Source organism: Felis catus, chromosome A1 (assembly GCF_018350175.1).
Source record: "Felis catus isolate Fca126 chromosome A1, F.catus_Fca126_mat1.0, whole genome shotgun sequence".
Taxonomy (NCBI): Eukaryota; Metazoa; Chordata; class Mammalia; order Carnivora; family Felidae; genus Felis; species Felis catus.
In genome coordinates this window covers 98,585,553-98,612,959 of record NC_058368.1, presented here as the reverse complement: position 1 = coordinate 98,612,959, position 27,407 = coordinate 98,585,553, and the positions used below count along the sequence as shown (strand labels likewise).

The window sequence follows — 27,407 nt, the reverse complement described above, 5'->3', positions numbered from 1 at the left end:
AAAGGTTTTTAAGACTGAGGTGTGAGCTAGGTTCTATAAGAATCAATGAGATTTTTCGAGGTCAGCATTTCTCAAACTTTTTTTTTTTTTTAATCTCAGGACCACTTTATGCTCTTAAAAGTAAGTGAGGACCCTGAGGAGCTTTTGTTCACGTGAGTTTTATCTCTGAGTATTTTAGTACTATACTTTTAAATTAATTTTCAAATAATAAAAACCCATTAGATGTTCACATAAAAATATACTTTACAGAAAACAGCCAAATTTTGAAAAGTCAGAATATCATTGTTTTACAATGTTGCAAATCTCATCTCTGACTTAATAGAATGTTGTTGACTTCTCGTATCTGCTCTGCATTAAGTCGGTTGCAGAATGTTGTTTTGATTGAAGTATGTGAAGAAAATCCTGCCTCACAAATGTATATTCAAACAAGAAAAGATAATTTTATTTTATTTTTAATTTTTTTAATGTTTAATTTTTAGAGAGAGAGAGAGAGAGACAGAGAGAGAGAGAGACAGAGAGACAGAGCGTGACTGGGGAAGGGGCAGAGACAGCAAGAGACACAGAATCCAAAGCAGGCTCCAGGCTCTGAGCTGTCAGGACAAAGCCCAATGTGGGGCTCAAACCCACAAACCTTGAGATCATGACCTGAGCTGAAGTCGGATGCTCAACTAACTGAGCGACCCAGGCTCCCCAAGAAAAGATAATTTTAATGGCCCTATCACATAATTGAGGATATCACTCTTTAATATTACACTAACACTCAACAAGTGGTAAACTCTTACAAGTTAGTTGTAATGTGCAATCTGAAACCACATAAATGAATTATTCTTACTCTGTTTCATTAAAAGCCACTGGCTTGTCTTGCACTTTGATAATTACAATGAAACACTATACACTGGTCATTTGAAAATATTCTAGACTTATGCACAACTTTCCATTTTTGACACCTTCCATTATACATTGTAAAAAAAATCCCAGTCATTATCAGAATTTCTTTAAGCATTGAAAGATGCTCAAGCCTACAGTGGCAAATAAAAATTTCTCAGAATTTCCCACAGTCAGAGAAAGATAAATACCATATGATTTCACTCGTGTAGAATTTAAGACACAAAACATATGAACAATAGGGGAAGGGAAGGAAAAATAAAATAAGATAAAAACAGAGAGGGAGGCAAACCATAAGAAACTCTTAACTACTGACAACAAACTGAGGATTGCTGGAGGGGAGGTGGGTGAGGGATGGGTTAAATGGGTGATGGGCACTAAGGAGGGCACTTGCTGGGATGAGCCCTGGGTGTTATCTGTAAGTGATGAATCACAAAACTCTACTCTTGAAACCAATACCACAGTGTATGTTAATAACTTGAATTTAAATAAAATTTGGAACAAAAAAACATTTGAGAATTCCAATAGTTATGTCAAATTTCAAATTTTAGCATTGGTAACACACACTATTAGTTCTTTTTCTTGAAGTGAGAAGCTCAGTTTGCTCAGAGTATGTCTGCTAAATACCCAATTCTGAAAAATGTTAACTTTCAGTTATTCTTTCAAATGCATTTTCATTGAAAAATGTGGCCAGTTCACCTCAAAATTACAGAACTGCACCATGTTTTGGGGAAAACCATTGTATTTCAGTGTCCAGAATAAATGCTTTATGTGTACTTCCCTTTTAGCCACAGAGACTATTTAAAAGTTGAATCAAGGGGAGTCATGATTTATTTATTTATTTGTTTGCTTGCTTATTAATGTTTATTTATTTTTGAGAGAGAGAGAGAGATACAGAGCATGAGTGGGAGAGGGGCAGAGAGAGAGGAAGATACAGAATCTGAAGCAAGCTCCAGGCTCTGAGCTGTCAGCAGAAAGCCTGAGATGGGGCTCGAACTCACAAACCTTGAGATCATAACCTGAGTTGAAGTTGGATGCTTAACTGACTGAGCCACCCAGGTGCCCTGAGGAGTAATGATTTAATAAAAATAATAACCTTAATGCTTAATTAAAGAAAGTGCTATGTAAAATTCCTCTCTCTCTCTCTCTCTCTCTCTCTTTCTCTCTCTCTCCCTCTCCCTCTCCCTCTCCCTCTCTCTCAATTTCCAGTGCCTGACAGTGAAAAATACAGTAATTACTTATATACTTTGGTGCCAATGCTTTGATTGGTACCAAGTTTATCTACCGTTTTATAAAATCTTTTGTAATATTATTGCAAATGTTAGCACAGTGAAAAAAGACAAATGGTGTCACAGTGTATTTTGGAAGTGGTCTTGATAACCTAGACACCCTTAGAGGATCCTGGGACTCCCCCCACACCCCACATTCATGGACCAAGCTTTGTGAACTGCTGCTGTACATATAGAAACTTAAAAGACACTCTTGCAGAAAAAATTAGCATATAGAAAGATTATAATAACACATATTTATCAACAGCACCTAGTTAACTAGAGCTTATAATTATCCACAACATATTACTCTTTGCTCCCCAAACATGACTTTCTCTTTTGGTCTCTACACCCTAAAGGAGTAGGAGAGATAGTAAGATGCCTGGAAAGACAGAGGACACTGTGGTTTCACTTGTATTCTGTGCTCCAGTTTGGCGGTGAGATCAGCAATATACTACCTTGCCCTTACGGTTTCAATTCATTGTTTTTCCAAATCTGTGCTACTGCAATGCCCCATGATAGCCATTAGCCTAATGTGGTCATGTAAATTAAGCTTAGTTAAAACTAAATTAAACAGCATTAAAAATTTAGTTCCCCAGTTAAACTAGTCCTACTCAAGTGCTCAATATCACATGTGGTTGCTGGCGATTATTTGATTAGTACAGACACAGAGCACCGCGGACAGTTCTACCAGACAGGGCTGGGGTTGAATATCACATTCTTTCTATCCTCACCATAATTTACTGCACTCCACTTACCCTACTTACCACTGGCATTTTTGAATCACCTGCTTTATTCATAGTTCTTGGCTATTTCTTTCTGTTTAATACAAACCCCCATGAGAATGCCCTACCCAATCAATATATTAGACTCCCAATTCCTTGATGTCCTGTATTTCCAGTGTCCGTTACCTCCAGGCCAGTCTGTACACAATCCAGAGAAGCCCCATCTCTGAAATGTTAAACTTCATGTCCTCATTCTCAGATCACATATCTCCAACTTCTATAGCTCCCACCTTCTCATTTCCATTCTATATGTTACTTCAGCCTTTCAAGAGAGAGGCGCCATGGGCCTATTACCAAGTAAGACTTCCACATCAACATAAGATGACTCTCCCGGCCTGGACTCTTGATTATTATCACTTAAGGGAAAGCTCTGGCGTAGGTCTAGGGTGGCATGAACTGACAGCGCTGATCAAAGCAATTGTCATCTTTCTTACTGCCTATGATTTCTTCCTTTCTGCCAATGTCCTGTTCAAATTTCTTTCTACTTGTACCCTGCCCTTTGGAAGCTGGACAGATGCCATGAGTTTCCAAATATAATCTTGGGTTTGAGTGAAGCCTGTTGACTCTCTGGCTCCCCACCTTCTTGAAGTCCTATCATTTGTGTTCTACCACTGGTTTATACCAGCATCCAGGAAGCTGCCCTTAACTACTTCCAAACTTCCATTACCCATATCCAATTGATCACTAAATTCTGCCGTTTGTGCTTTCCAAATGTATTCCAGATCAATTCTGTCCTTTCTTAACCTCTTAAATTAAGTCTATTGGTAGCACTGGGGAAAGGGATTGGTTGATTAGAACTGAAAGTTGCCCAAGGGAGAGGTGAGACTCCAAAAGAGTAATTTGGGTGTTTAATGGATATACTTCTAAGAAAATTCTAGACAAGGGAGAGAGCGTGGATATTTTAGGTGAGCCATGGCCAGCAATTGAAGGGGCAACAAGGTTGATAATTTCTCAAGAATTAGAGGTAAGATTGGAACCCGCAGCCCAGAACTTCCTGAAGCTGTACAGAGAGAAGAAAATACGCTATTTCAAGCAGTGAAAAGAGCACTTGTCAGGGGCCTGTTGCAACAAAAGGGCAATGCATGACAGTAGCCAGCTGTGATGATGGTAATGGCTTTGTGGAACACAGCAGCTGTCTCAGAGGGAACGGCAGCCTTGCAACGAAACTCCCTAGTTTTTTCCAGTAACGCAAAAACTTGCCAACTTTCTATGCCCAAGTTCTCAGCATACAACTTCCTGCCTAAGGCAAGGGAAGGTTGCCTGGAGCAGCATCCCTTCCCCATCGCCCAATCCCACTGATGCACAGGGGAATTAGTAGTCAGAACAACAGATCGTGGACTATTCCAGCAACACCTCATTCTCGGAGAGCAATCAGGGCAATCAGGAGTAAGACAAGACTGTAGGAGACATCCAGCAAATCATCCTTGCCCCTTAAGTCACCCACCTTCTTATGAGATGGAAGCATGTGCAACAGTTTAGGCATTAGAACTGCTATGGTCCTTACTCTGTCTTAACACTATGCCTGTGCTGTTGGCCTGGGGATATGAACTTTACATAGTTTTTTCTGTATTTTTTATTCATTCAACTATAAAACAAACTCCTTGAGATTAGGACATATATCTTAATAATAACTGCAACCCTCTGATAATGTTGGATACTAAGAGAATCTCTGTTTGTGGTTTAGAATGAATAGTCCAAGAGATATTGTCTCCTTTGAGATTGTATTAACGCAGAGAAATCAATTTAGTAATTAGTTCTCTTAAGTAGTAATTTATATTACATTTTATATTTCCTTCTCTTTTTAAAAGTTTTTACTAGAATAATAAATTCTAACATCTACAATACTATTAACTCCAGTAGTATTTTATAGGATTTATAGGATCTTTAGTGTAATGTCTCTCCCTCACCCTCGCTCTCTGAATTTCTGTTCATATGTATAGGATATATATATATATATATATATATATATATATATATATATATATGATGTTCTGTTCATATATATAGGATGTCTTTATGTCATACAAGTACAGAATTAGAAGTGACCAAAAGAGCCTATTATCCTGTGTCCACCACTCTTAAGCAGGTTTGAATTTGTAAGAGCAGAAGTAATGTCTAACAGTTATTATACTAAGCAGTGTGTGTGTGTGTGTGTGTGTGTGTGTATTTAACATTTATTTATTATCGAGGAACAGAGACAGAGCATGAGCCAAGGCAGGGCAGAGAGAGAAGGAGACATAGAATCTGAAGCAGACTCCAGGCTCTGACCTGTTAGCACAGAGCCTGATGCAGGGCTTGAACCCACAAACCGCGAGATCATGACCTGAGCTGAAGTTGGATGTTTAACTTGCTGAGCCACCCAGACTCCCCACGTATGTGTGTATTTTTATATTTTCTAAGTCCAAGACTGAGAATCAGGAATTGACAAAAGATTTTTGTCAAAATTCAAAAGGCATTCAGATGCCAAAATTCGTAAATTTTAGATTAGCTTGACATTTTAATGGAGAAAAAAAGAGTACTTGGAACTGCCTATATCTGGTAGTGTCAACACTTTCTAGTTACTTAACCTGTTTCATTGTTCTATATAATGCTTAGGACTTCAGGATATCTTATATATTAATTTGTTTACTTAGTTATCTCCTCCCTTAGATTATGAGCTCTATGAAGTCATCTCCTTTGATTTGCTCAAAGTTCCTACCATCTGGAATAGCATATATAGCTCTATTCAAGGAATATTTGAGTGAATGAATGAGTGCAAAACACATGATCATATTGACTAGAGATAAAAACAATTATTTGAAAAAATGCATTCCATAAGATAAATATTATGTTAAATAAGTACTTTATATGCAGACTTTACATTAAAAAAACCATTTTATTTTTAACACTGACAGAAACCTTTTAAATTAGACTCTATTGTTATCATTTTTAAAGAAAAGAAAAGAGAACTTGAGTTGCTGATATAAAATCACAGCTGGTTAGAGAACCATTTCTGATAGAACAGCCTGAGGAGTTCTACAGACCTGCTCCCCATTGAAACTGGTGAAAATTATTTTTAAAAAACAACCTTGGAAGTCGAGAAATTGTTCTAAAAGCATATTAAAGAAGAAAGGTTTCCTTTTAGTTTTGTTGATATTTGCAAATGACATATTGGATAAAGGGTTAGTTTCCAAAATCTACAAAGAACTTACCAAACTCAACACCCAAAAAATCCAGTGAAGAAATGAGCAAAAGACATGAATAGACACTCTTCCAAAGAAGACATCCAGATGGCCAAAAGGCACATGAAAAGATGCTCAACATCACTCCTCATCAGGGAAATACAAATCAAAACCACAATGAGATACCACCTCATGCCAGTCAGAGCGGCTAAAATGAACAAATCAGGAGACTATAGATGCTGGCGAGGATGTGGAGAAATGGAAACCCTCCTGCACTGTTGGTGGGAATGCAAACTGGTGCAGCTGCTCTGGAAAACAATGTGGAGGTTCTTCAAAAAATTACAAACAGAACTACCCTATGACCCAGAAATATAACTACTAGGAATTTAACCAAGTGATACAGAAGTGCTGATTCATAGGGGCACATTTACCGTAATGTTTAGAGCAGTGCTTTCAACAATAGCCAAATTATGGAAAGAGCCTAAATGTCCATCAACTGATGAACAGATAAAGAAGATGTGGTTTATATATACAATGATATACTACTTGGCAATGAGAAAGAATGAAATCCTGCCATTTGGAGCAATATGGATGGAACTGGAGGGTATTGTGCTAAGTGAAATAAGTCAGTCAGAGAAAGACAGATATATGATTTCACTCATATGTAGAACTTGAGAAACTTAACAGAAGACCATGGGGGAAGGGAAGGGGAAAAAATAGTTTCAAACAGAGAGGGAAACAAACGTTAAGAGACTCTTAGATACAGAGAACAAACTGAGGGTGGATGGGGGGGGGAAGGGGAAGATGGGTGATGGGCATTGAGGAGGGCACTTGTCGGGATGAACACTGGGTGATGTATGTAAGCGATGAATCATGGGAATTTATTCCCAAAATCAAGAGCACACTCTATACAATGTATGTTAGCTAACTTGACAATAAATTATATTTGAAAAATAATAAATGAATAGATACCAAAAAAAAGAAGAAAGATTTCTTAAAATCTACTACACTTTATAAGAAAAATGAGCTACTATTTGAACTAAGACCTACTCCTTCCATCCTCCCTCCCAACTTAGGGAGAAAAAAGGGGAACTCCATTGCATTTGGGCACAGACAAGAACAGAGCTCCTCTCCCTGTAGCCACCAATCAGAGGGCTATGTTCTCCTTGGAGGGCAAGTCTGTCAGCATTTATCATCCTGCAACCAGATAACTTCTGGCAAGTATGTCCAAGAAATGGTGGCTCCCTTCTAACCAGCCCCATTGAAGTCTCCACCTTCATCAGAGCAGAAATACAGAGGTCCTTGGGGCACCTGAGTGGCTTAGTCAATTGAGTGTCTGACTCTTGATTTCAGCTCAGGTTATGATCCCAGGGTTGCTTGATCAACCCCCACGTAGGGCTCCATGCTCAGCGTGGAGCACGCTTGAGATTCTCTCTCTCCCTCCCTCTGACCCTCTCCCTTGCTCATGCTCTTTCTCTAAATTAAAAAAGAAAGAAAGAAAGAAAGAAAGAAAGAAAGAAAGAAAGAAAGAAAGAAAGAGGGGGACCTTACTGCTTTATTTGTTTATTTTTAAATTAACTACATTATCATAGTAATGAATGCATATAGTTTTAAAAAATACCTCTAAAAGTCTTGTATTGAAAAATAAAGTTTCCTTCTAACTTCTCAACCATTAGTTCTGCTTCCTGGAGTTAACAACCAGCAACTCTTCTATCTATTGTTTATGGTATTTATTTCTGTATTTCTAATTAATAGGCTTATGCTGTTATTTCTTGATTCATTGATCTTATGAATGATCTATTTATTTCTGGCCCTAGTGGATGATGTTTTAACTTGAAAATGCTCCACTCACCCATATAATCTCTCCACCTTCCTCCTACATTGTTACGGATTTGTTTTTTGCAAAACTACTAGTCAGTGACAACATTATGACTGACTTTACAAAAGGTGCTGCTCACAGTTTAAACCACTACAAATGTTCATTATGAATATTTCTCCAAACCTGTATCTCTCATCATCTTTTCCTAGAATTAATAATTGCCAAAGTTTTCATTCATTTTTTTTAAGGTGAAGACTATTTATTTTTACATAGTTGAAGGTCCAAAGCAAAACTGAGGGGAAGATACAGAAATTTCCCATTTACCGCTTTTCCCTACACATGCACAGCCTCCCCCATTATCAATATCCCTCACCCGAGTGGTACATTTGTTACAATTCATGAACCTACTTCACTGTTTTTCCAAAATGTGCTTTTTATACTTTTCTCAGCAGTATGAAATATTCACCGCACCTATTACTAGTTTTTACATTTTCAACTACATTCCTTATATTTCCTCCCTTTGAGATCCATCATCTGGAGTCCTTGATTCTTTGGATCTAATTCAACCTATTGCTTGGTGGACTTGCCACCCATGTGTCCACTTGGGATTCTCAATCTCATGATCTTGGAGGATTAGCTTTGTCAGTATCCTTTAATGAGCTACCTTTGTCCTGGATCCCATGTCTTTTTACTTTCTTGGTTTCACACCTCATTTAACAATAGCATATCCTCTGGAAGCTTTCTACAAATGCATAGATAGCAGATATGTTATTTAGTCACGGTATCTAAATATGTCTTTATACTTCATAAGAAGTGACTACTGTTTGATATGGATATAGAATTCTAGGCTGGAAATAATATTTTATCTGGATTTTTATGACATTATTACACAATCTTTTACATTCTGAGGTTGAATTTGCATCCCTGCTGTGCATCCTATTGCTGTGTCTTGAAGTGCGCCTTATTCAGTGAGCGTTTCCGGTCTGGAGACTCATCCCTTCAGTTCCAATTATTTTGCTTATAGAATTCTCTTTCATAATGTCCTTCTTTCTATTTTTCTTTTGCTAAAACTACCATTTTTCAGGTGTTAGCTCTCTTGGATTGATTCTTAATTTCTCAACTATTCTTTCTTACTTTCAATATTTTGGTGTGTGTGTGTGTGTGTGTGTGTGCATGTGTGTGCATCTGCATGAGTGTGTGTGTGCACATGTGCATGCATGCATCTGTATGTATGCATCTGTGTGTGTGCGTGTGCCTGTGTGTACACACACTGCTTTCCAGGAGACTTGTTTGGTTTTATTTTCCACCACTTCTAATGATATTTTTTCTCATATATTTTAAATTTCTAGAATTCCTTTCTTCCTTGATGATTTCCATTTCTCCCTAGACTCTTGTTCTAGTTTCATAACCTTCGTATTTCTATGACAATATGTAGAGGGGGTTTCTATTTTTCACTCTTTTGAAAAGTATTTTCTTCTCTACATAACAATCTCTTCTCCAGATTCTTGATGTTCCTTTTTCTTCTTCTTCATCCTAGTATCTATCTGGTTTGGGGTCTCTGTTGTTTAGGTAGAAGCTTCCTTCAAATAGCTGGTAACTCCTCTGTCCACCCATATTTAAACTGATGCAGCAATCACTGATTACTCTGAGCAATATGCAGTTAGTTATCCAGTGCCTTGTCACTCGAAGTATGGCTCACTGATGGGCAGAAATGTAGAAGTATTAGAAATGCAAAATATTGGGCCACACCCCAGAATGAATGAATCAGCATCCACATTGTAGTAAGATGTGAGGGATTTACATGCACATTTAAGTTTGTGAAGCACTGATTTCATTATAGTCAACTTATAAAATAAGTCAGGCTTTTCATTACCCCATTTAATTTATGGATATCTGGAAGAATTTTCCCTCTCAAGCTCTTTAAAGTTTCTGTAGAGAATAATCCTTTCACCTGTGGGGAAGGGACAGTGCATGCCGACTTCTAGGTTTCTGGGGTAGAGATAGTAATGAACTATGAAGGTCTACAGAACTCTGGTTTTGACCAACGCCCTTGGTTTTAGCTCCATGTGGTTCCTGGTAGATATGGCTACCTCTAGGTTTTGAGCTTTTTGTAGGTTCTACAGGGCAAACTTCCCTACTTGTCTTTATCATGTCTCTCTGAAGGCAGTTTGGTTTTAACTTTCTGTGTTCTTTTGTGATTCTCCCTTCTGTAATGTCATCTCGGTTCCAGTTATTTTTCTTTTCATGTGACAAAGCCATTAGAAAAAAAAAAAACAACTCACTCACTGTCATTTAGTTAAATATTTGAAGAGACAGCACATAAACACAGTGTCTCATCAGGCAGGTCATTTCAAAGCAGCAGAGAAGTGCTGTGTTGCAGAGGAAGGCTCAGAACAAGAAAGTAGGCTGCCGAGGGGTTCCAGAGAGCATGGCAGATTGGGGGATGACAGAAGAGGGAAAAAACACCGAAAGAGGCTGCTAAAATATAAACCATCTGCTTTGCCATTTTTTTCTTGGTTTGGTCCTAACGCCACGGGTCAATTCTAGTGCCAGGCAGGATCCTTGTCAGCTCAATGAGAGGAGATTTGGGTTAATGCAGGTCACTTGGCTCTATTGCCTCCAATGCTCAAAGCAGAAGACCACCATGTTTCCTAAATAGATCTTCGGCCCTGGTGTAATCTGGGGAGGTAGCTGGGCCCTTCTTTAAGCACAGAACCCTAAGGCAACCACACCGGACCCAGAGTTATCCCAAGCAAACTGGTAGTGCCAGAAGGTTCGAAGAAGGCAAAGTATTACAGTATCCTTAGATGAGAAGAATGACAAATATGGAAAATTGGATTTAGAAGAGCAATTCTCTAAGTGTGTTCCAAGCAACGTTCCCCCAGAAGATGCTCCTAAAAAAAAAAAGGGCGCCTGTGTGGCTCAGTTGATAGAGCCGCTGACTTCGGCTCAGGTCATGATCTTGCACTCTGTGAGTTTGAGCCCCACGTCAGGCTCTGTGATGACAGCTCAGAGCCTGGAGTCTGCTTCAGATTCTGTGTCTTTTTCTCTCTCTGCCCCTCTGCCTCTCATGCTCTCTCTCTCTCTCTCTCAAAAATAAATAAACATTAAAACAAATTAAAAAAAAAAGTTGTGCTGAATCAATTCCACTACAGGCCTTAAGCACTGAAGAACTCAAGTTCATACCCACTGTGAATACCAAAATAAGCACATTAGGCTGTGGAATAAATACAAGTCCAACAAAATTCTGATTTTCCCTGGTGTTAACTTCCTTGATGCATTAGACAAATACTAAACATGGATATAATTTTTTCTTCCCCAATTTGCTGGTGTCCCAAACATGTATTTTATCTAATCTAATGGTTAATGGCTATATTGGCATAGGTTCTATAGTGAAAGAATTTGGGGGAACTGATGCATTTTCTCTAAAAGATCCATAATGAATGTAAGTATATTAGTTTGACAGTTCACTGGAGAGAAAAATGTGCAGCTTTAACGCGGTGTTTCCAAATCTCATTTGACCAGAGCACCCATTTTTGACAGCATATCTATTAGTTTTCTACTGAACTAATGGTCTGCAGAAGGTATTCGGAGGCCACTGCTAAGAGGACTCAAGTTGGACAAGGAAGGCATCTGGCCCACACAAGCCCCATCGTGTCCAACGTTCTGTACAAGTAGACATCATGGCACCGAAGATTAATCTTTCAAGGCATCTGTTCTTTTAATGTGGAACATAAATCCCAGTCATCTAAATATACTTCTTGCTTTTTCCAGATAAAATATTTTCTGTACCTAACCACAGTGTAACATTATTGGTGCTATTTTAATTGCCACTTGATATCATCTCAGAAGCAGCTGGCTGTGTTTTGACTGTGATAGAATTGACAGAAGTTGTGTATGTGTATGTGTAATGTAATTTGTAATTCTCTAAAGTTTTGATTTGTGTTTAAAAATAAAAAGCACTGTGTACCTCAACAAATGATAAATCACATGAGGGATTTCAGATTCTAACAATCTGGTACTGACTGGACAAAGAGAAAGTAAATTTAAATTATTCATCAACCGAAAGGTAAACAAAAGGGTAAAACTTTTCCTTTGTTTAGTATATTACAGGCAGTGCTACATGGCCTTTGAAGATTATAATTTTTAGATGGTGCCCATCATAACCTACTGTGCCTAGAATGTAAGGAAATATGTATCTTTCATATACACAATGAATATACTGATCTAATAAAGTAACAGCATCTTGGAGGATGAACTCAATTGCTTTATATAACAATCACTTAAAATAACAGGGATTTCAGAGGTGACAGCGCTGAGTAACTCTGATGGAAGTATATTTTGAGGTATTTTTCTCATATAATTTAATGGTGACCTATCTCTCTTGTTCCATTCATCCTGGCTACCAGTGGCCTCAATTAAAAGAAGGCTGTGATTCAGGATATAATCTATGACCAGAGAAAAAGCACAGCTAACTTGCCCAAATGAGGATTATAACATTAGGACAAGGTCTTGTCCAAATAAGTTAATGAACTAGGATGTATAGATTTGCAGGGCATATGGTACAGAAATTCTTCCTATTTCTTATCCCATCTTTAACATCAGAGCTAAGTGAACATTAGGAAATTTAAATTCACTGCGTTGGGGAGCCTGGGTGGCTCAGTCGGTTGTGTCCGACTTCAGCTCAGGTCACGATCTCGCAGTCCATTAGTTCGAGCCCTGCGTCGGGCTCTGGGCTGATGGCTCAGAGCCTGGAGCCTGTTTCCGATTCTATGTCTCCCTCTCTCTCTGCCCCTCCCCCGTTCATGCTCTGTCTCTCTCTGTCCCAAAAATAAATAAACGTTAAAAAAAAAATAAATTCACTGCATATCTTATAGCCAACAGAAGACTGTATCAGTGATTATAAAAATAGAGTTAATATGAATAAAAACTTACCATTAAATGTTTACTATGTACGATGACCTAAGGTAAATTCATTGTCTTTTTTAGAAAAAAAAAACAAAACAAAACAAAACAAACAAAAAACAAACCAGAATTTATTTTTCATAGCAGGTGTGGATCACAGCAAAATTGGGCAAAATTTACAGAAATTCCCATACACTCTGGGCCTCACACATGCATAGCCTGCACATTGTCAACATCCTCTAGTTGTACCAAATGCACCAAATGATGAAACTACAATGACACATCACCAGATCACCCTGGTTTACACAATGGTTCATGTGTGATGTTGTACATTCTGTGGCAGTGGAAAAAAATGCATAATGACATGTGTCTACTATGATAGTATCATACAAAGTAGTCCCACTGCTGTGTTCTGCCTGGTCACTCCTCTCTTCCCCACAAACCCTGACAAACCCTGATCTTTTTACTCTCTCCATAGTTTCCTAACTTTTCCAGAATGTCATATTGTTGGGATCATACAGTATGTAGCCTTTTTCCAATTGGCTTCTTTAAGTAATATGCACTTAAGTCCTTCCATTTTTTTTACATAACTTGATATTTCACTTCTTTTCAGGGCTGAGTAATATTCTATTGTCTGGAAGTACCACAGTTAAATGATCCATTCATTGACTGAATGGATCATTTTCATTGCTTCCAAGTATTGGCAATTATAAATAATGCTGCTACCAACATTCATGAGCAGGTTTTGATGTGGATATGAGTTTTCACTCCTTTGGGTAAATACCAAGGAACACGACTGCTAGACTATATGATAAGAGTATTTTGTTTTAAAGAAACCTAAAACACATCAAACTGCCTTCCAAAGTGGTGGTACCATTTTGCATTTCCACCAGCAATGAATGAGAGTTCTTGTTATTTCACTTTCTCGTCACCATTTGGTGTTGTCAGTGTTTTGGCTTTTGGCCATTGTGATAGGTATACGGTGGTATCTCAGGGTTTTTAAAATTTCCATTTCCCTGATGACATGTGATGTGGACCACCTTTTTATATGCTTATATGCCATCTGTATATCTTCTTGGATAAGGTTCTTTTTAAGACCTTTGGCTCATTTTTAAAGCAGGTTGTAGGTAAGCTCTTTTTTGTATTCCTAGACTTTTAGGTATGAAGACTACCCAAACAAAGTCACTGCTGCATGATTCATTTTCTGTTTTGTGAAGGAGGAGAGGCCATCTATTTTTTTTTCTTAATTTTGAAAAAAAAACTATCTGAAAACATTGCCTAGAAAATCTCTACCTTTTTTTTTTAATTTTTTTTAACGTGTATTTATTTTTGAGACAGAGAGAGACAGAGCATGAACTGGGGAGGGTCAGAGAGAGGGAGACACAGAATCTGAAACAGGCTCCAGGCTCTGAGCCGTCAGCACAGAGCCCGATGCGGGGCTCAAACTCACGGACCGCGAGATCATGACCTGAGCCGAAGTCGGCCGCTTAACCCACTGAGCCACCCAGGTGCCCTGAAAATCTCTACCTTTTAAGCACACACTACTCATCACACTTCAGAGGCTGCTGGGACTAAGACCGTTTGTTGGTCTAAAAATAGGGGCCTACGATATTTCAATTAATGTTTCTCTTCTTCAGTTTTATCAGGAATAAAAAGAGTCCCCATACTGCAATAGGTAGAAAGTAAATCTGAATTTTTCTATAAAGAATATGTAAAAATTATGAAACATTTCATTACACCCATTAAATAAACCAGCAACAAATATTTTGGGGGATAAGAAGCATAATGTTTTGTACCTTATCCTAGAGAAAAACACTGACTGAATAGAACATATAGGAAAGTATCAGGTTTTATATTATGGACTTTTTTCCACGGAAAGCCTATTTTTCTGGAAAAAAAAATGTTTTACATGTTAAATAATCATGCTTTTGAAAATATCAATCCTTATACATATCAGAATACCTAACACAATTATGATACAGGGTATACACCATAAATATTTGTAGTTAACATTGTTTGTCAGGAAAGCATTATTTTCTTTAAGTGATTTTAAATATACTGTTCCACTAAAGGTGATTTTTATTATATTCTTAACCCAAAATTCCAATGGAATGCTAAGCCTAGTAAGCCAGTAGAGAGAATGCATATCATAATTCTACCTTCAGATGTTTCTCTGAGGAAAAGAAACCTTCACTTCTGATCTTCACTTTTCCTATTCTTATCACTCTAATCATCGCTTACGTGGAACTTTACTAAATCATTCTAAAATTCTTCACAAATACTCCTTAATTTAGCACAGCCCAGCTCCCGTTCTCAGTACTCCCAGAACTACCACAGAAGTCTCTACCAGGGAAAACACTCTGGTCTTGCCCACGTTCTTCTTAGCCTTACAGAGAATAGTCTTATCTGACAGAGCCTTACACGTATTTCTCTCTCTAATTCAAAGCCTTGTTTTGCTTAGGCCATCTCTTCCTCACTTGACTGAAATTTCTAAAATATCACATGATATCTTCCCCATTTATTCTCATAATAAAGAACTGGACTCCATTTTTCTTAATTGATGTATAGTTCACACAAGATGTTACATTTGTTTCTGGGGCACGGCATAGTGATTGGACAAGTTTATACATTCTGCTATGCTGTCCACAGAGCAACCTACAGATTCAATGCACTGCCTGTCAAAACATCAACAGCATTTTTCACAGAACTAGAACAAATTATACTAAAATTTGCATGAAACCACAATAGACCCCTAAGAATCAAAGCAATCTTGAGAAAGAAGCACAAAGCTAGAGGTGTCACAATTCCAGATTTCAAGAAACATTATAAAGCTCTAATAATCAAAACAGTATTGGTACTGGCACAAAAACAGACACACAGATCAATGGAATGGAGAGCCCAGAAATAAAGCCATGCTTATGTAGTTGATTAATCTGGACACCATTTTTTATGACTGACCTGACAGCTTTTAGTTTCCCACCTCTCTTTCCTGCTGCCCCCACACAGGGCAAGCTGCTGCCCCCACACAGGGCAAACACGGTGAGAGTCCCTGTGTGCCACACATCCTATGAGGTCAGTGGCAAACCCACCTGCAAACACTCCCACCCAGCACATGGGCCCTTCCCCAGACTCATGCCCAAGTCACCACAAGGACCCCATGTACTCTCTCTGCTCTGTTCTTAGTTTCCTCCCTAGCAGAATTTCTTTTTTTTTTATTTTTTTTCAATGTTTTTATTTATTTTTGGGACAGAGAGAGACAGAGCATGAACGGGGGAGGGGCAGGGAGAGAGGGAGACACAGAATCCGAAACAGGCTCCAGGCTCCGAGCCATCAGCCCAGAGCCTGACGCGGGGCTCGAACTCACGGACCGCGAGATCGTGACTTGGCTGAAGTCGGACGCCCAACCGACTGCGCCACCCAGGCACCCCCTCCCTTGCAGAATTTCTACACTTCCCCTTAGGAAGTCCTTCAGTGGTCTACTGCATGAGTAATAAGTTTCATTTCATATTCATTGGTAGCTATAAGTTGTTTGGTATCCAATATAAATAATATCCAATTAATATACATTCCAATATTTATATTGGTATCCAACACAAATACCAATATAAATACCAATTTATATTGGTATCCAATATAAATCTTCGGGGGAGTGGGAATTTATAGCAGGAGATACCACCACATACAATGATTCTTATACATTTATTTATACCAATAAATCTCATCCTTGTCATTAATATTTTTCATTCAAAATGTTGAAAACATTCCTTATTTTCTTTACATCCAATGGAGATATTTATGTAATATATATACATACAGTATATAATTATATGTGTAAATGTCTCCATCTACACAAATGTTCTCTGTCTTGATGGATGTGAAAACTATTAACAGCACATATGGTCTTCTTTGTTTTTCTGCAATCTGTACATTCACATAGATATTTGAATAAATTCATTTTAGTCTGAAGGTAAATGGATTTAATTAAAATAGAAATAAAGAGTGGGGACACCATTTATTTCTCTGTAGTCTAAAGACTCATATTGTGTTTTCTATTTTACTGTCCAATGCCATATCTTGGTAATACAATATTCATTTTTGTTCAGTTTGCTTTACATCATGTCTTAGTACATATACAGCTTTCAAAGTCTAATCCTTCATTCCGGTTATTTGTTTCAAGTTTCCTTTCCTAACTTTGGTTCCCAAATGTGCTAATCATCTGACAGGCAGAGCTCTGTGTGGATTAGCACCTGATTCTTTAACTTTACAACAAGGTTGTTTAACCTCCCCTCTTTGTACCATGAGTTACTGTGACTTACAAACTACTTCTTGTGAAAAAGTATCCTTTTATTGTTAGACTTTATGTCAGCCACACAGTATTGAAAACATCTGGAACAGGGAAGAAAACACTTGGATTCTTTCCCAAAAATGTCTCCAAGACCAAGCAGCAAGATCACATAGTCAAATGAACAATACGAAAGAGCAAGAGGGAAAGGCAGAAAAGGCTCTTTAAGGAAGTCAGAGTAAAATCAAATATGTGACGAACATATCAATTATTCTGTCTATTTTCATTTAGGAATGACACATTCATTTGTCCTTTGGCAATAGTTTCTCTGGCATTTTTTCACATTTACACAATCCTAACAAGCGTTTTGTACAAATGCAACGTCCAACTCAGATGGTGATCAAATGGCTATAGCAGGACTATAAATGCTCCAGAGCCAAAGACAAAAGTTAAAAGTGCTGTTGGTGCCGTAGTCTTGCAACTAGGGTTTTTCTTGAATTTGTTTAATACCACTGACACTTTTTTTTTGCCTAGTAATTTCCTTTTTATTTACTTTAGTGGAACTGTCTCCAAAATATAGCTGATAACCACATGACTTAACTAGTTATCTCAGAACCTTGAGTGCTATTTTCTGTTGTCAGCACATTTATGATAAATTTGCAAAATGCAAATAAAAGCTGTAGGCAAGTGAAAAAGAATTCTCATCTATAAAAATATACACCTCACCGATTTTACATGTGTTGAAACATTTTACAGCTTCTAAATTAGCTGAAATAAGTAGTCTAACCTTTCAAAGGAAAAAGTTTTGATAATGACTTATTGAACAAACATGCTCATACAGAACACCACAGGTAAACTCTTTAGGAGAGACTAGTGTGTCAGTGAATTTACTAGGCAAAAATGACAATTTTATATAATCATTAATTTTAAGAATAAGTAGAGAGGAAATGCATAATATTTAGTCAAGACTGAGTCTTAAAAATGTTGAAGATGGGGGCGCCTGGGTGGCTCAGTGGGTTGAGCATCTGACTCTTGATTTTAGCTCAGGTCATGAACTCATGGTTTGTGAGTTTGAGCCCCGCATCAGGCTCTGCCCTGACATCATGGAGCCTGCTTGGGATTCTGTCTCCTTCTTTCTGTCCCTCCTTTAATCTCCCTCTATCTCTCTCAAAATAAATTAATAGTTTTTTAATTGTTGAAGATGACTTGTGCCCATTAGTGCCTTTCTATCCTACCATGATGGCCTAAGAAAAGAGGGTACTACACTCTGACAGGGTCCTCACTTCTCTGATTCCTTATTCTCTGTGAAGGACCCCCAACACAGGAGACCTGCTGACTCTTAACTGTCATAAGACCCAGTTTCCATCCTTTCCATCCTTCAACGCTCCTCCCTTAAAAACTGTTCTAAACGGAGCCAATCAGACATATTACCCAAAGAATTTGAAAATTGGCAAAGTAGCAGAAAAACGTCTGTTGGAATAGAATTACTTTGATAGGCATACCTGAAAAGAAAATCCACGTGTTCTTCTTGTTAGGCTCCTCCCAGATTTCCTCATTCAATCTTTCTGTTGGCCTCGTCTCCTCAGTTATTCCTTTGATTCCTATTCTCTGCCTCAGCTACTTGTCCAGAGTTGGTTTCTGTGGCCTGTCAATAAAATGGATACTTAAATTATACAGATATTGACACCAGAGAGTGAATTGCAGGCAAAAGATATTCAGGGACATGTGGAATATTTAGAATTGTATGTCATGCCAAGAAATTTTGGAAATGCATTGAGTCTTTTCCTTATTTTAGGAGGGCAAATAGCTTATGAAATACAGGGTCAAAACTAGTGAAATGGATTATCTCCTGCGATCCACTGACCATAGTCTCACTGAGGTAGAAATGCTGAAGAATTGGACAAATGACACTACAGAAAATTTACAGCAAATATTACAGGTCTAGAGAAACCATTTTTTTTTCTGATAGCATTAGATAACATAAAATAAAAGACTCAAAATCAGATTTAAAATTCTGGACTAATGTCATGGAATAAAATTCAAAATTCTGAGGACTGCTAAAAATAGGTCTACTCTATTTAGAAACAGAACTTTACAGTATGACAGTTTCTTTCATTGTGTCCTAGAAGTGCAATGCAAGAAGCCTGAGTAGTGCACATTTATTGTCTACTTCATCTAGAAGAAAATATGGCCCAGCCAGTGGCTGACAGTGTAGTCTAAGAATCAGGGTTTCAGGTGATAGATGGAGGGTTAATGGCAATATTATTGGAGAAAGAGTATGTGCCTCAGCCTATGGAGATAGTTCTTGAATCTTCTCTAGATGCATACTAAAAGAACCCCTCAAGAAAAAAGCCTTAACAAATGAAAGGAGTAAGGTGACCCTTTTGTGAATATCAGTTATCCTTCTTTGCCACCCAGACCTCAGCTTGCTCAATGATCTTGAAAAAGCTGCCATAGGATAGGGAAGTAGATTATGCATGCGCACAATGACATAGGCTGCCTTCTACAAGGTCAACTCTACCATCACTAATGATCCCATCATTACTGCTGGAACTCCGTTTGGCAGTTGAAGGTACATGCTTTTAGAAATTCAACTAGCCTTGAGATCCCTTTATAGTAACATGCATCAAGATACGCTGCAAGCCTTGGTGGCAGACAGATTCTATTAGATCCCTTCCACCATGAAGTGAGCAGTAATTTTCTTCTTACTCCAAATAACAATAAGACACTTATTCTGAATTTACTTCTGACAGTATCATCTTTTGTGTACTTACCAAATTCCCTATATACCATGATGATATTCCACACAATATATGGACATGGGCATAAAAATATGCATGGGCAAAAAAATACATTTAATGAGGAAATAAATAAGTTAAGAGGCACGTGTGTTTGAGATTCACTGGTATTTTCAAGCATTCGATATTTGGAAGTATTGGAACAGCAAGAAACAAAGTCTCACGAGTGGCTTCACCTAGAAGATGAAAATTTACGAATTTGGGAGCTGTCTTGTAGGATGTTGTATATGTTTTCCACTCTGGGCTGTAGTAAAGTTTTACTTATACAAAGAAGGTATAGTTTTTACCAAGTGTATTGAATATTGTGAGTGAGTCACTCAGTCCCCCTTCCAAACCACTTCTCATGTGCAAGAGACAGAATAATAAAAATTCTTTTTTGTTCAGATTCCTTTGCAGCTAAGGCTCAGTATGTGATTTCTGATTCATCAATCAGATATACACACATGTGAGACTTCAAGTCAGAATCTGGTTTGGTGAAAATAGGATATATATTACGCTGGTCGTACTGTGGCAGAATCAGAACATTCATGGAAGCACCAGCTTTGCTATGGCTCATCGAAATGAGAGCAGTCTGCCCAGAGCAGAATCAAAAGCATCTCTGGAGAGGCTCATTCCTCAAAAGTCAAACAAGAATTGTTGCTTCCGCCCTTAATATGTACCTTTCCACTGAAAAGAACCAAATTAGATTCCTTGGTTTTCAGCTAAGAAATGAAGAATGCTAATAACTGGAAACTAAAACTATCATTTGACCATGCTGGACCATTAATGTCACGGGAACAGGGAGAAAATAAGGTCACATTGTCCAGATCAATACCTGTGGAATATCAAAGGAAATAGGTTTGAATGTAAATATTTTAGGATGTCATAACAACTGTGACCAAGTAGAAGTCTAAATGGCTTATGTATCTCAAGAAGAAAACTGTAAGCCACTCTATTTGACAATGTGTCCAAAAGTGCTGGCTGAAAAGCTAAAGAAAGGTAAGGGAAATAGACGGTGGTAAGATAAAATGACAAGGACCAGCTGCTGCATTGGTGTATGTGATGGGTCCTGAGGGCTGTATTTTTTCCTCTATTTCCCTCCTTGGCTGTTGCTATCATTGTTATAATTTTTATATTTTACACTATTACAGCAATTGGTGTGTTTCAAATTCTGTGTGTGTTAAACATGCTAACATGTAATAAAAATAAAAATTTAACAACATACTACATAGGTAGTATTAAACTTCCGCAGTATTAAACTAGCTTGACAGAAAAGTAGACAAAGATGAGTGATAAATATAGTCATTAGTGATTATTAGTTAATCTATACTTTTCTAATGATGAGAAAACTGGGCTGAAAATAGGGAAGGAAGGTATGAAAAATAGAGGTATTTGATTTTTTAGCTATCCCTTTTTAAAGGTTACCATCAGAGAGGAGAGAGTTTTGATTGCAAGGAAGATTACAGTGGCATCTTCATCATCATTAATAGGTGAATAAACTCTCCTTTAATTTAAAGTGACTATACTACTCCATTCTCCCTACCCAGTAAACTCTCTATAACATTGACAACTTGCCCATGATAGGAATGAGTAAGAACAAGTGACTTCTATTAATACTACACCTGAGGGATCCCTGTCATAGATACTGTTCTTCCATTGTGTCCTGCCAGGTACGCTTACCAGAGACAATAAAGTGCTCTGATGGTAGGTTTGTAGAGATATATATATTTTTTTCAACGTTTATTTATTTTTGGGACAGAGAGAGACAGAGCATGAACGGGGGAGGGGCAGAGAGAGAGAGAGGGAGACACAGAATTGGAAACAAGCTCCAGGCTCTGAGCCATCAGCCCAGAGCCTGACGCGGGGCTCAAACTCACTGACCGCGAGATCGTGACCTGGCTGAAGGCCGACGCTTAACCGACTGCGCCACCCAGGCGCCCCTGTAAAGTAATATTTTTAATCGCTTAGTTCACTTCTCAACTCCTTTTATGAAACACTAACATGAAAATTAGGGGAAAAACTAAAAAATAAAAACTGGAAAAACACTTCTTTGTAAAAATCCCCTTACTATATGGGGTGCCTGGGTGGCTCAGTCAGTTGAGCACGTGACTTCTGCTCAGGTCATGATATCGCGGTTTGTAAATTGGAGCCCTGTGTCAGACTCCCAGCTGACAGCTCAGAGCCTGGAGCCTGCTTCAGATTCTGTGTCTCCCTCTCTCTGCCCCTCCCCTGCTCACACTCTCTCTCAAAAATAAACATTGAAAAAAAAAATTCCCCCACTATCCTCCTCTGTCCTTTAAAATATACCATTTATTTTTCATGACTAGGTGGTTTCAATGATGAATTACATTAAGTTTTAAGGAAAAGGTATCAATAATAATATCAATATTATGCAAAATTTTATGCAAAGATATTTTAAGAAAGAAAACCACAGACCTAAAACTATCATAAACAATGGTGCAAAAAATCCTTAATAAAATATTAGTGAATTGAACCCAGTAATATATAAAAAGTATAATAGATCACAACCAAATGTTACTCCAGGAGTGAAAGATAGGTTTAATACTACAAAATTAATTATTTATTCACCACATTAACAGAATAATGTAGAAAAATATCTGTATAATCAACTCCCTTTTATAATAAATAAAAGAGATTCTCAACATATTAGCAATACGGAGAACTTCCTCAACCTGATAACATACATCTATGAAAAATTTGTAGTTATGAACATAGTTACTAGCCAGTATAACGAAGCAAGAAAAAGAAATAAAAGAAATAATGATTGAAAGGAAGAAATTGCCTTTGTTCACAATCCATGATTACTTATAGTGAAAACACCAAGAAATCATCAAAATCTACTAGAACTAACATGTTGCTGAATACAGGGTCAAAAGTCCAAAATTAACTGTATTTCCATAGATAAGCAAGAAACAATCAAAGTAAAATATAGAACACATTGATAATAGCATCAAAAATAAAATGCTTATGGAGTAATTTAACAAAAGATATGCAAGATCCCCTTATTGAAATATGTAAAACATTGCTAAGTGAATTAAATAAAACCTAATATGTAGAAAGATATATCATCATGGGTTGGAAGACAACAAACATGATAAGACTACATTCTTCTAAAAATAATTTATAGATTTAATGTAATCATAATAAAAATTCCAGGGGAGCCTGGGTGACTTTGGCTCAGGTCATGATCTCACACCTCATAAGTTTGAGCCCTGTGTCAGGCTCTGTGCTGACAGCTTGGAGCCTGGAGCCTGCTTCGGATTCTATGCCTCCCTCTCTCTGTCCCTCCCCACTCACACACTATCTCTCTGTCTCTTTCTCAAAAATAAATAAGCATTAATCTTTTTTTAATTCCAACCGTTCTCTTTTTTAGAAATTTAAAAATTGGTTCTAAAATTTGAATGAAAATAACAAAGGATCTTGAATAATTAAAAAAACACTCTTGAAATATAAGAATGAGCTTGCAAGAGTTATACAACTGTATTTTAAAAATTATGAAAAAGCCACAGTAATCAAGAGCATGTGGTAGCAGTATAGAGACAGAGCAAAGGATCATGGAACAGAAGAGAAAGTCCACAAATAGCCCTACACATGTATACAAAGGCAATTCAGTAGAGAAAGGAAACCTCTTCAACAAATGGTGCTGGAATGACAGATAAAAATAAGTCACTTATTTATAAGAGCTACTGCTTGACATTAGATCCTAATTCAGTATTGGTAATACCATTTTAAATTAAGACAAAGGTTAGCAAAACCTCAGAGAAAACATCTACTGGTCTACTTCTACTTGAAATACAATGGCCAAAATATTATCCCAACCTTTGCCATGTGCTTTCTGTCAATGAATGAATTGTATGATATCTGTCTTCAATTTTTTTTGTTTATTATACCAATTATTTATCATAAATAATTATACACTTATTATAAAAAATCTATCAGGCCTTGAGCAAGAGTATACAGTGATAAACACAACAAAATAGTCTTTATCTTCAAGGACTTTCAGTATATAATGTTTAAAGGTAGAACACTCACATTAAACAAAAACACAAATATATAATGACTTATTTTCCTAACATAATACAGTTTGTATGATTTTTTTAAATGCTTATTTATTTTGAGAGAGAGAGAGAGCACGCAAGTAGTTGAGGGACAGACAGACATGGAGAGAAAGAATTCCAAGCAGGCTCCACACTGTCAGCATAAAGACTTGCAAGACTCAATCCCCTGAACCATGAGATCACAACCTGAGCTGAAATCAAGTAGTATGCTTAACTGACTGAGCCACCCAGGCATATGATTTTTAATATATCCATTTTGGAATGGATCTCATCTCAGTATGCCAGTAGAACTCCTTCCCATCAGATATGAAAAAAAACAATGTACTTGGAAAATATAAATAACGGTTCCCAGATAGACTGGGGCTGGTTAACTTTTTCAAGGAGGTCAGGAAGTCAAGGTTGAGCTGAGATCTGAAAGTTGGTAGGAAATAGTTAAGTACAGAATATAGGGCAGAGGTTCTGGTTTTGGGAACAAGTGGAAATGTCCTGAAGTGGATGAGAATTTTGTGTGTTTGAGAAACTATAAGACCGGTTTGTATATGTCTGTGTTTGAGAACTAGCCAGTTGGTCTGGTGAAGAACACGGAGAAAAGGCACTGCCTAGATCACACAGAGCCCTAGAGCTGTGTTACAGATTTTGGACTTTATCCCAACGGCACAAGAGTGGGCTTCTAAAAGGTTTTAACCAAGACTGGTGCTACTTGATATACTCTAGATTTTTCTTTAAAAATTTTTTAAATGTTTTATTTATTTTTGAGAGAGCACAAGCAGGGGAGAGGCAGAGAGAAGGAGACAGCAGATCCAGAGTGGGCTCGAAGAGACCAGTGAGACAGATGTGGGGCTTGAAGTCACAAACTGCAAGATCATGACCTGAGCAGAAGTTGAATACTTAACAGACTAAGCCACCCAGGTGGCCCTGATATACTCTAGATTTTTAAAAGGCCACTGTCTCCTCTAAGTAGGAGACTGAGCAAAGAATAATCCACAGATTTTAGGTACTTAAGGAAACACAATTGTCACATGAAGTGGCTTTCCGGCCCGAGAAGACCATCCCACTTCTCAGAGAGCACATAGGACACAGAATATCTGCACACTAATCTAGTTGCTGATATTTTAAAGTTCCTTTGAAACTTTCTTAAACATGTAGATCATTGATTCATCATGGCTCTTGGTTCTTATAACTTACAATAGGGAAAAACTTACTCTGACTTGAAACATTCGAACTGAAATGCAAATCACCTCCAGCAAAGGATAACTTCAGAATAATTCCTACTGAGCGTATGACTTACAACCATGTTGCACCCGCGGGGGCCCATCAAGGCATGGCTTGTTGCAAATATACACTTTAAAGTGGCTGAAATGAAGTATTAGAAGGGGCTATACAAAACTGTCTATTTCCACCTTGAAGGTTGTCTTCTAAGAAAACAATGCTAGTATTTATAGAACTAATAGCTAGTTACTGTTTCTGAGAGTAATTAGAAGGTGGGCTAGGAAGGAAGCCTCTTTAACACCTTTTAAGGACTGGAATTTAATGTACCCTATTCCCATTCTTAGTCATTTGAGTTACAAGTATTTCATAATGTAGACTCTGAAGAAGCATTAAAAGCCTGAAATTGTAAGCTAAAGCAGTTTAGTTGTAGAAATAAGCTTTCGATGGGCGAAAAGCTCATATAAACACTGAAAACCAAGCAGGCATTATTTGCTGATTTCATTCTTTAATGATATAACAGTGTATGACAGTAACACTTCATTGCATAGTTTTCCCCAAAACTACATTCCCATTCATCCACACCTTAGATTGCAGGACTCAATCATGCAATTTGAGAAGATATTAAAAAACTTTAGGAAGGTAGCTAACAGACAAGATTTACCTTGGGGATTCTAATTCAAATGCTGTACAAAATCCCACCTCTGATTTCATCTATAATTTTTAAATTTTTTTTATGTTTTATTTAGATGTTTGAGAAAGAGACAGACAGAATATGAGTGGGGGAGGGGCAGAGAGAGAGGGAGACACAGAATCCGAAGCAGGCTCCTGGCTGTCAGCTGTCTGAGCAGGCTCCTGGCTGTCTGAGCTGTCAGCACTGAGCCCAATGTAGGGCTGGAACTCACGAACTGTGCACCATGACCTGAGGTGAGGTCGGCCGCTTAACCGACTGAGCCACCCAGGCGCCCCTCATCTATAGTTCTTGAGTGTGTAATTTAACTTCTTCAGGCTTCGACTCTGCTTTGGTGATCAAAGTAATATTTTACAGGTGTAAAACATGTTCTCACTTCCTTGGTTAAGTTACAAGGAAGTTGGTATCCAATACCTTCAGGATAGGATATAAATTCTCTAATGTGGTAACAACAACACCAACAAACCTTCTGGCTCCTGCCTCACGTTTTTCTTTTCTTTTCTTTTCTTTTCTTTTCTTTTCTTTTCTTTTCTTTTCTTTTCTTTTCTTTTCTTTTCTTTTCTTTTCTTTTCTTTTCTTTCTCTTCTCTTCTCTTCTCTTCTCTTCTCTTCTCTTCTCTTCTCTTTTCTTTTCTTTTTTCTTTTCTGTTTCGTTTCTTGCCACGTAGACTGAGTTCCGGATTTCAAACTACTGGACGGAATGTACTATGATATAACAGAGCTGTGACAAATGCCAATGCTGGGACCTGAGAAAGATTTTATTTTGTTCTCCTGACTTCCTTCCCACTCAATCTGACTTAGAATGTATCATGCTGTACTTTAACTGATTCATCATAAGTCTTTCCTATTAGACTGTGAGCCACAAAAACCCCTGCATCTAACAGAATTCTTAAGACATACCACTCAATTCCTATTTGTTGAATGGATACATTAAAGGCTGAATGAAACACAGGTTCATTCAGTTATAGAGTTTGGGAGTAGATAGTGTAGCTAAATCAAAATAGAGTATGAATTAGTAGTGATGTGGCTCTCTAAACAGTCCCTAATATTCAAGATTAAGATTCTCTTAGGGCGCCTGGGTGGGTAGATCAGTTAAGCGTCCGACTTCGCCTCAGGTCATGATCTGACAGTTGTGAGTTCGAGCCCCACATTGGGCTCTGTGCTGACAGCTCAGAGCCTGGAACCTGCTTCAGATTCTGTGTCTCCCTCTCTCTCTGCCCCTCCCCCACTCATTCTCTCTCTCTCTCTCTCTCTCTCTCTCTCTCTCTCTCTCTCTCTCTCTCAAAAATAAACATTAAAAAATTTAAAAAAACTAAGAGTGTGTTGATAGAAGAAATTTACAGCATCTACATTTCAGGAAATAATCAATAGATATTCTAATCTGTGGAGTCATATAAAAACTTGTATTTATTATTTTGTTTTAATATATAATATTTATTTATTTTTAAGAGAGAGAGAAGGAGAGGGGCAGAGAGAGGGAGTCACACTATCTGAAGCAAGCTCCAGGCTCTGAGCTGTCAACACAGAGCCCAACACAGGGCTCGAACTCA

At 37.7% G+C, this 27,407-nt stretch overlaps 1 protein-coding gene across 9 annotated transcripts in view; it reads right to left on the bottom strand.

Moving 5' to 3' along the window:
• The window catches only part of PRR16 (proline rich 16), a 953,840-nt gene that overhangs the window by 327,533 nt on the left and 598,900 nt on the right, over positions 1–27,407 (bottom strand). For 8 of the 9 annotated variants that reach the window (XM_045057987.1, XM_045057979.1, XM_045057982.1 and 5 more), the window contains one exon: positions 18,608–18,750. In XM_045057987.1, coding sequence (XP_044913922.1) covers positions 18,608–18,661 — 54 coding nt within the window. In that variant the 5' untranslated portion in view covers positions 18,662–18,750. Of the gene's footprint in view, positions 1–18,607; positions 18,751–27,407 lie in introns of those variants that run through there. The other variant, XM_045058011.1, reaches the window with a different exon arrangement.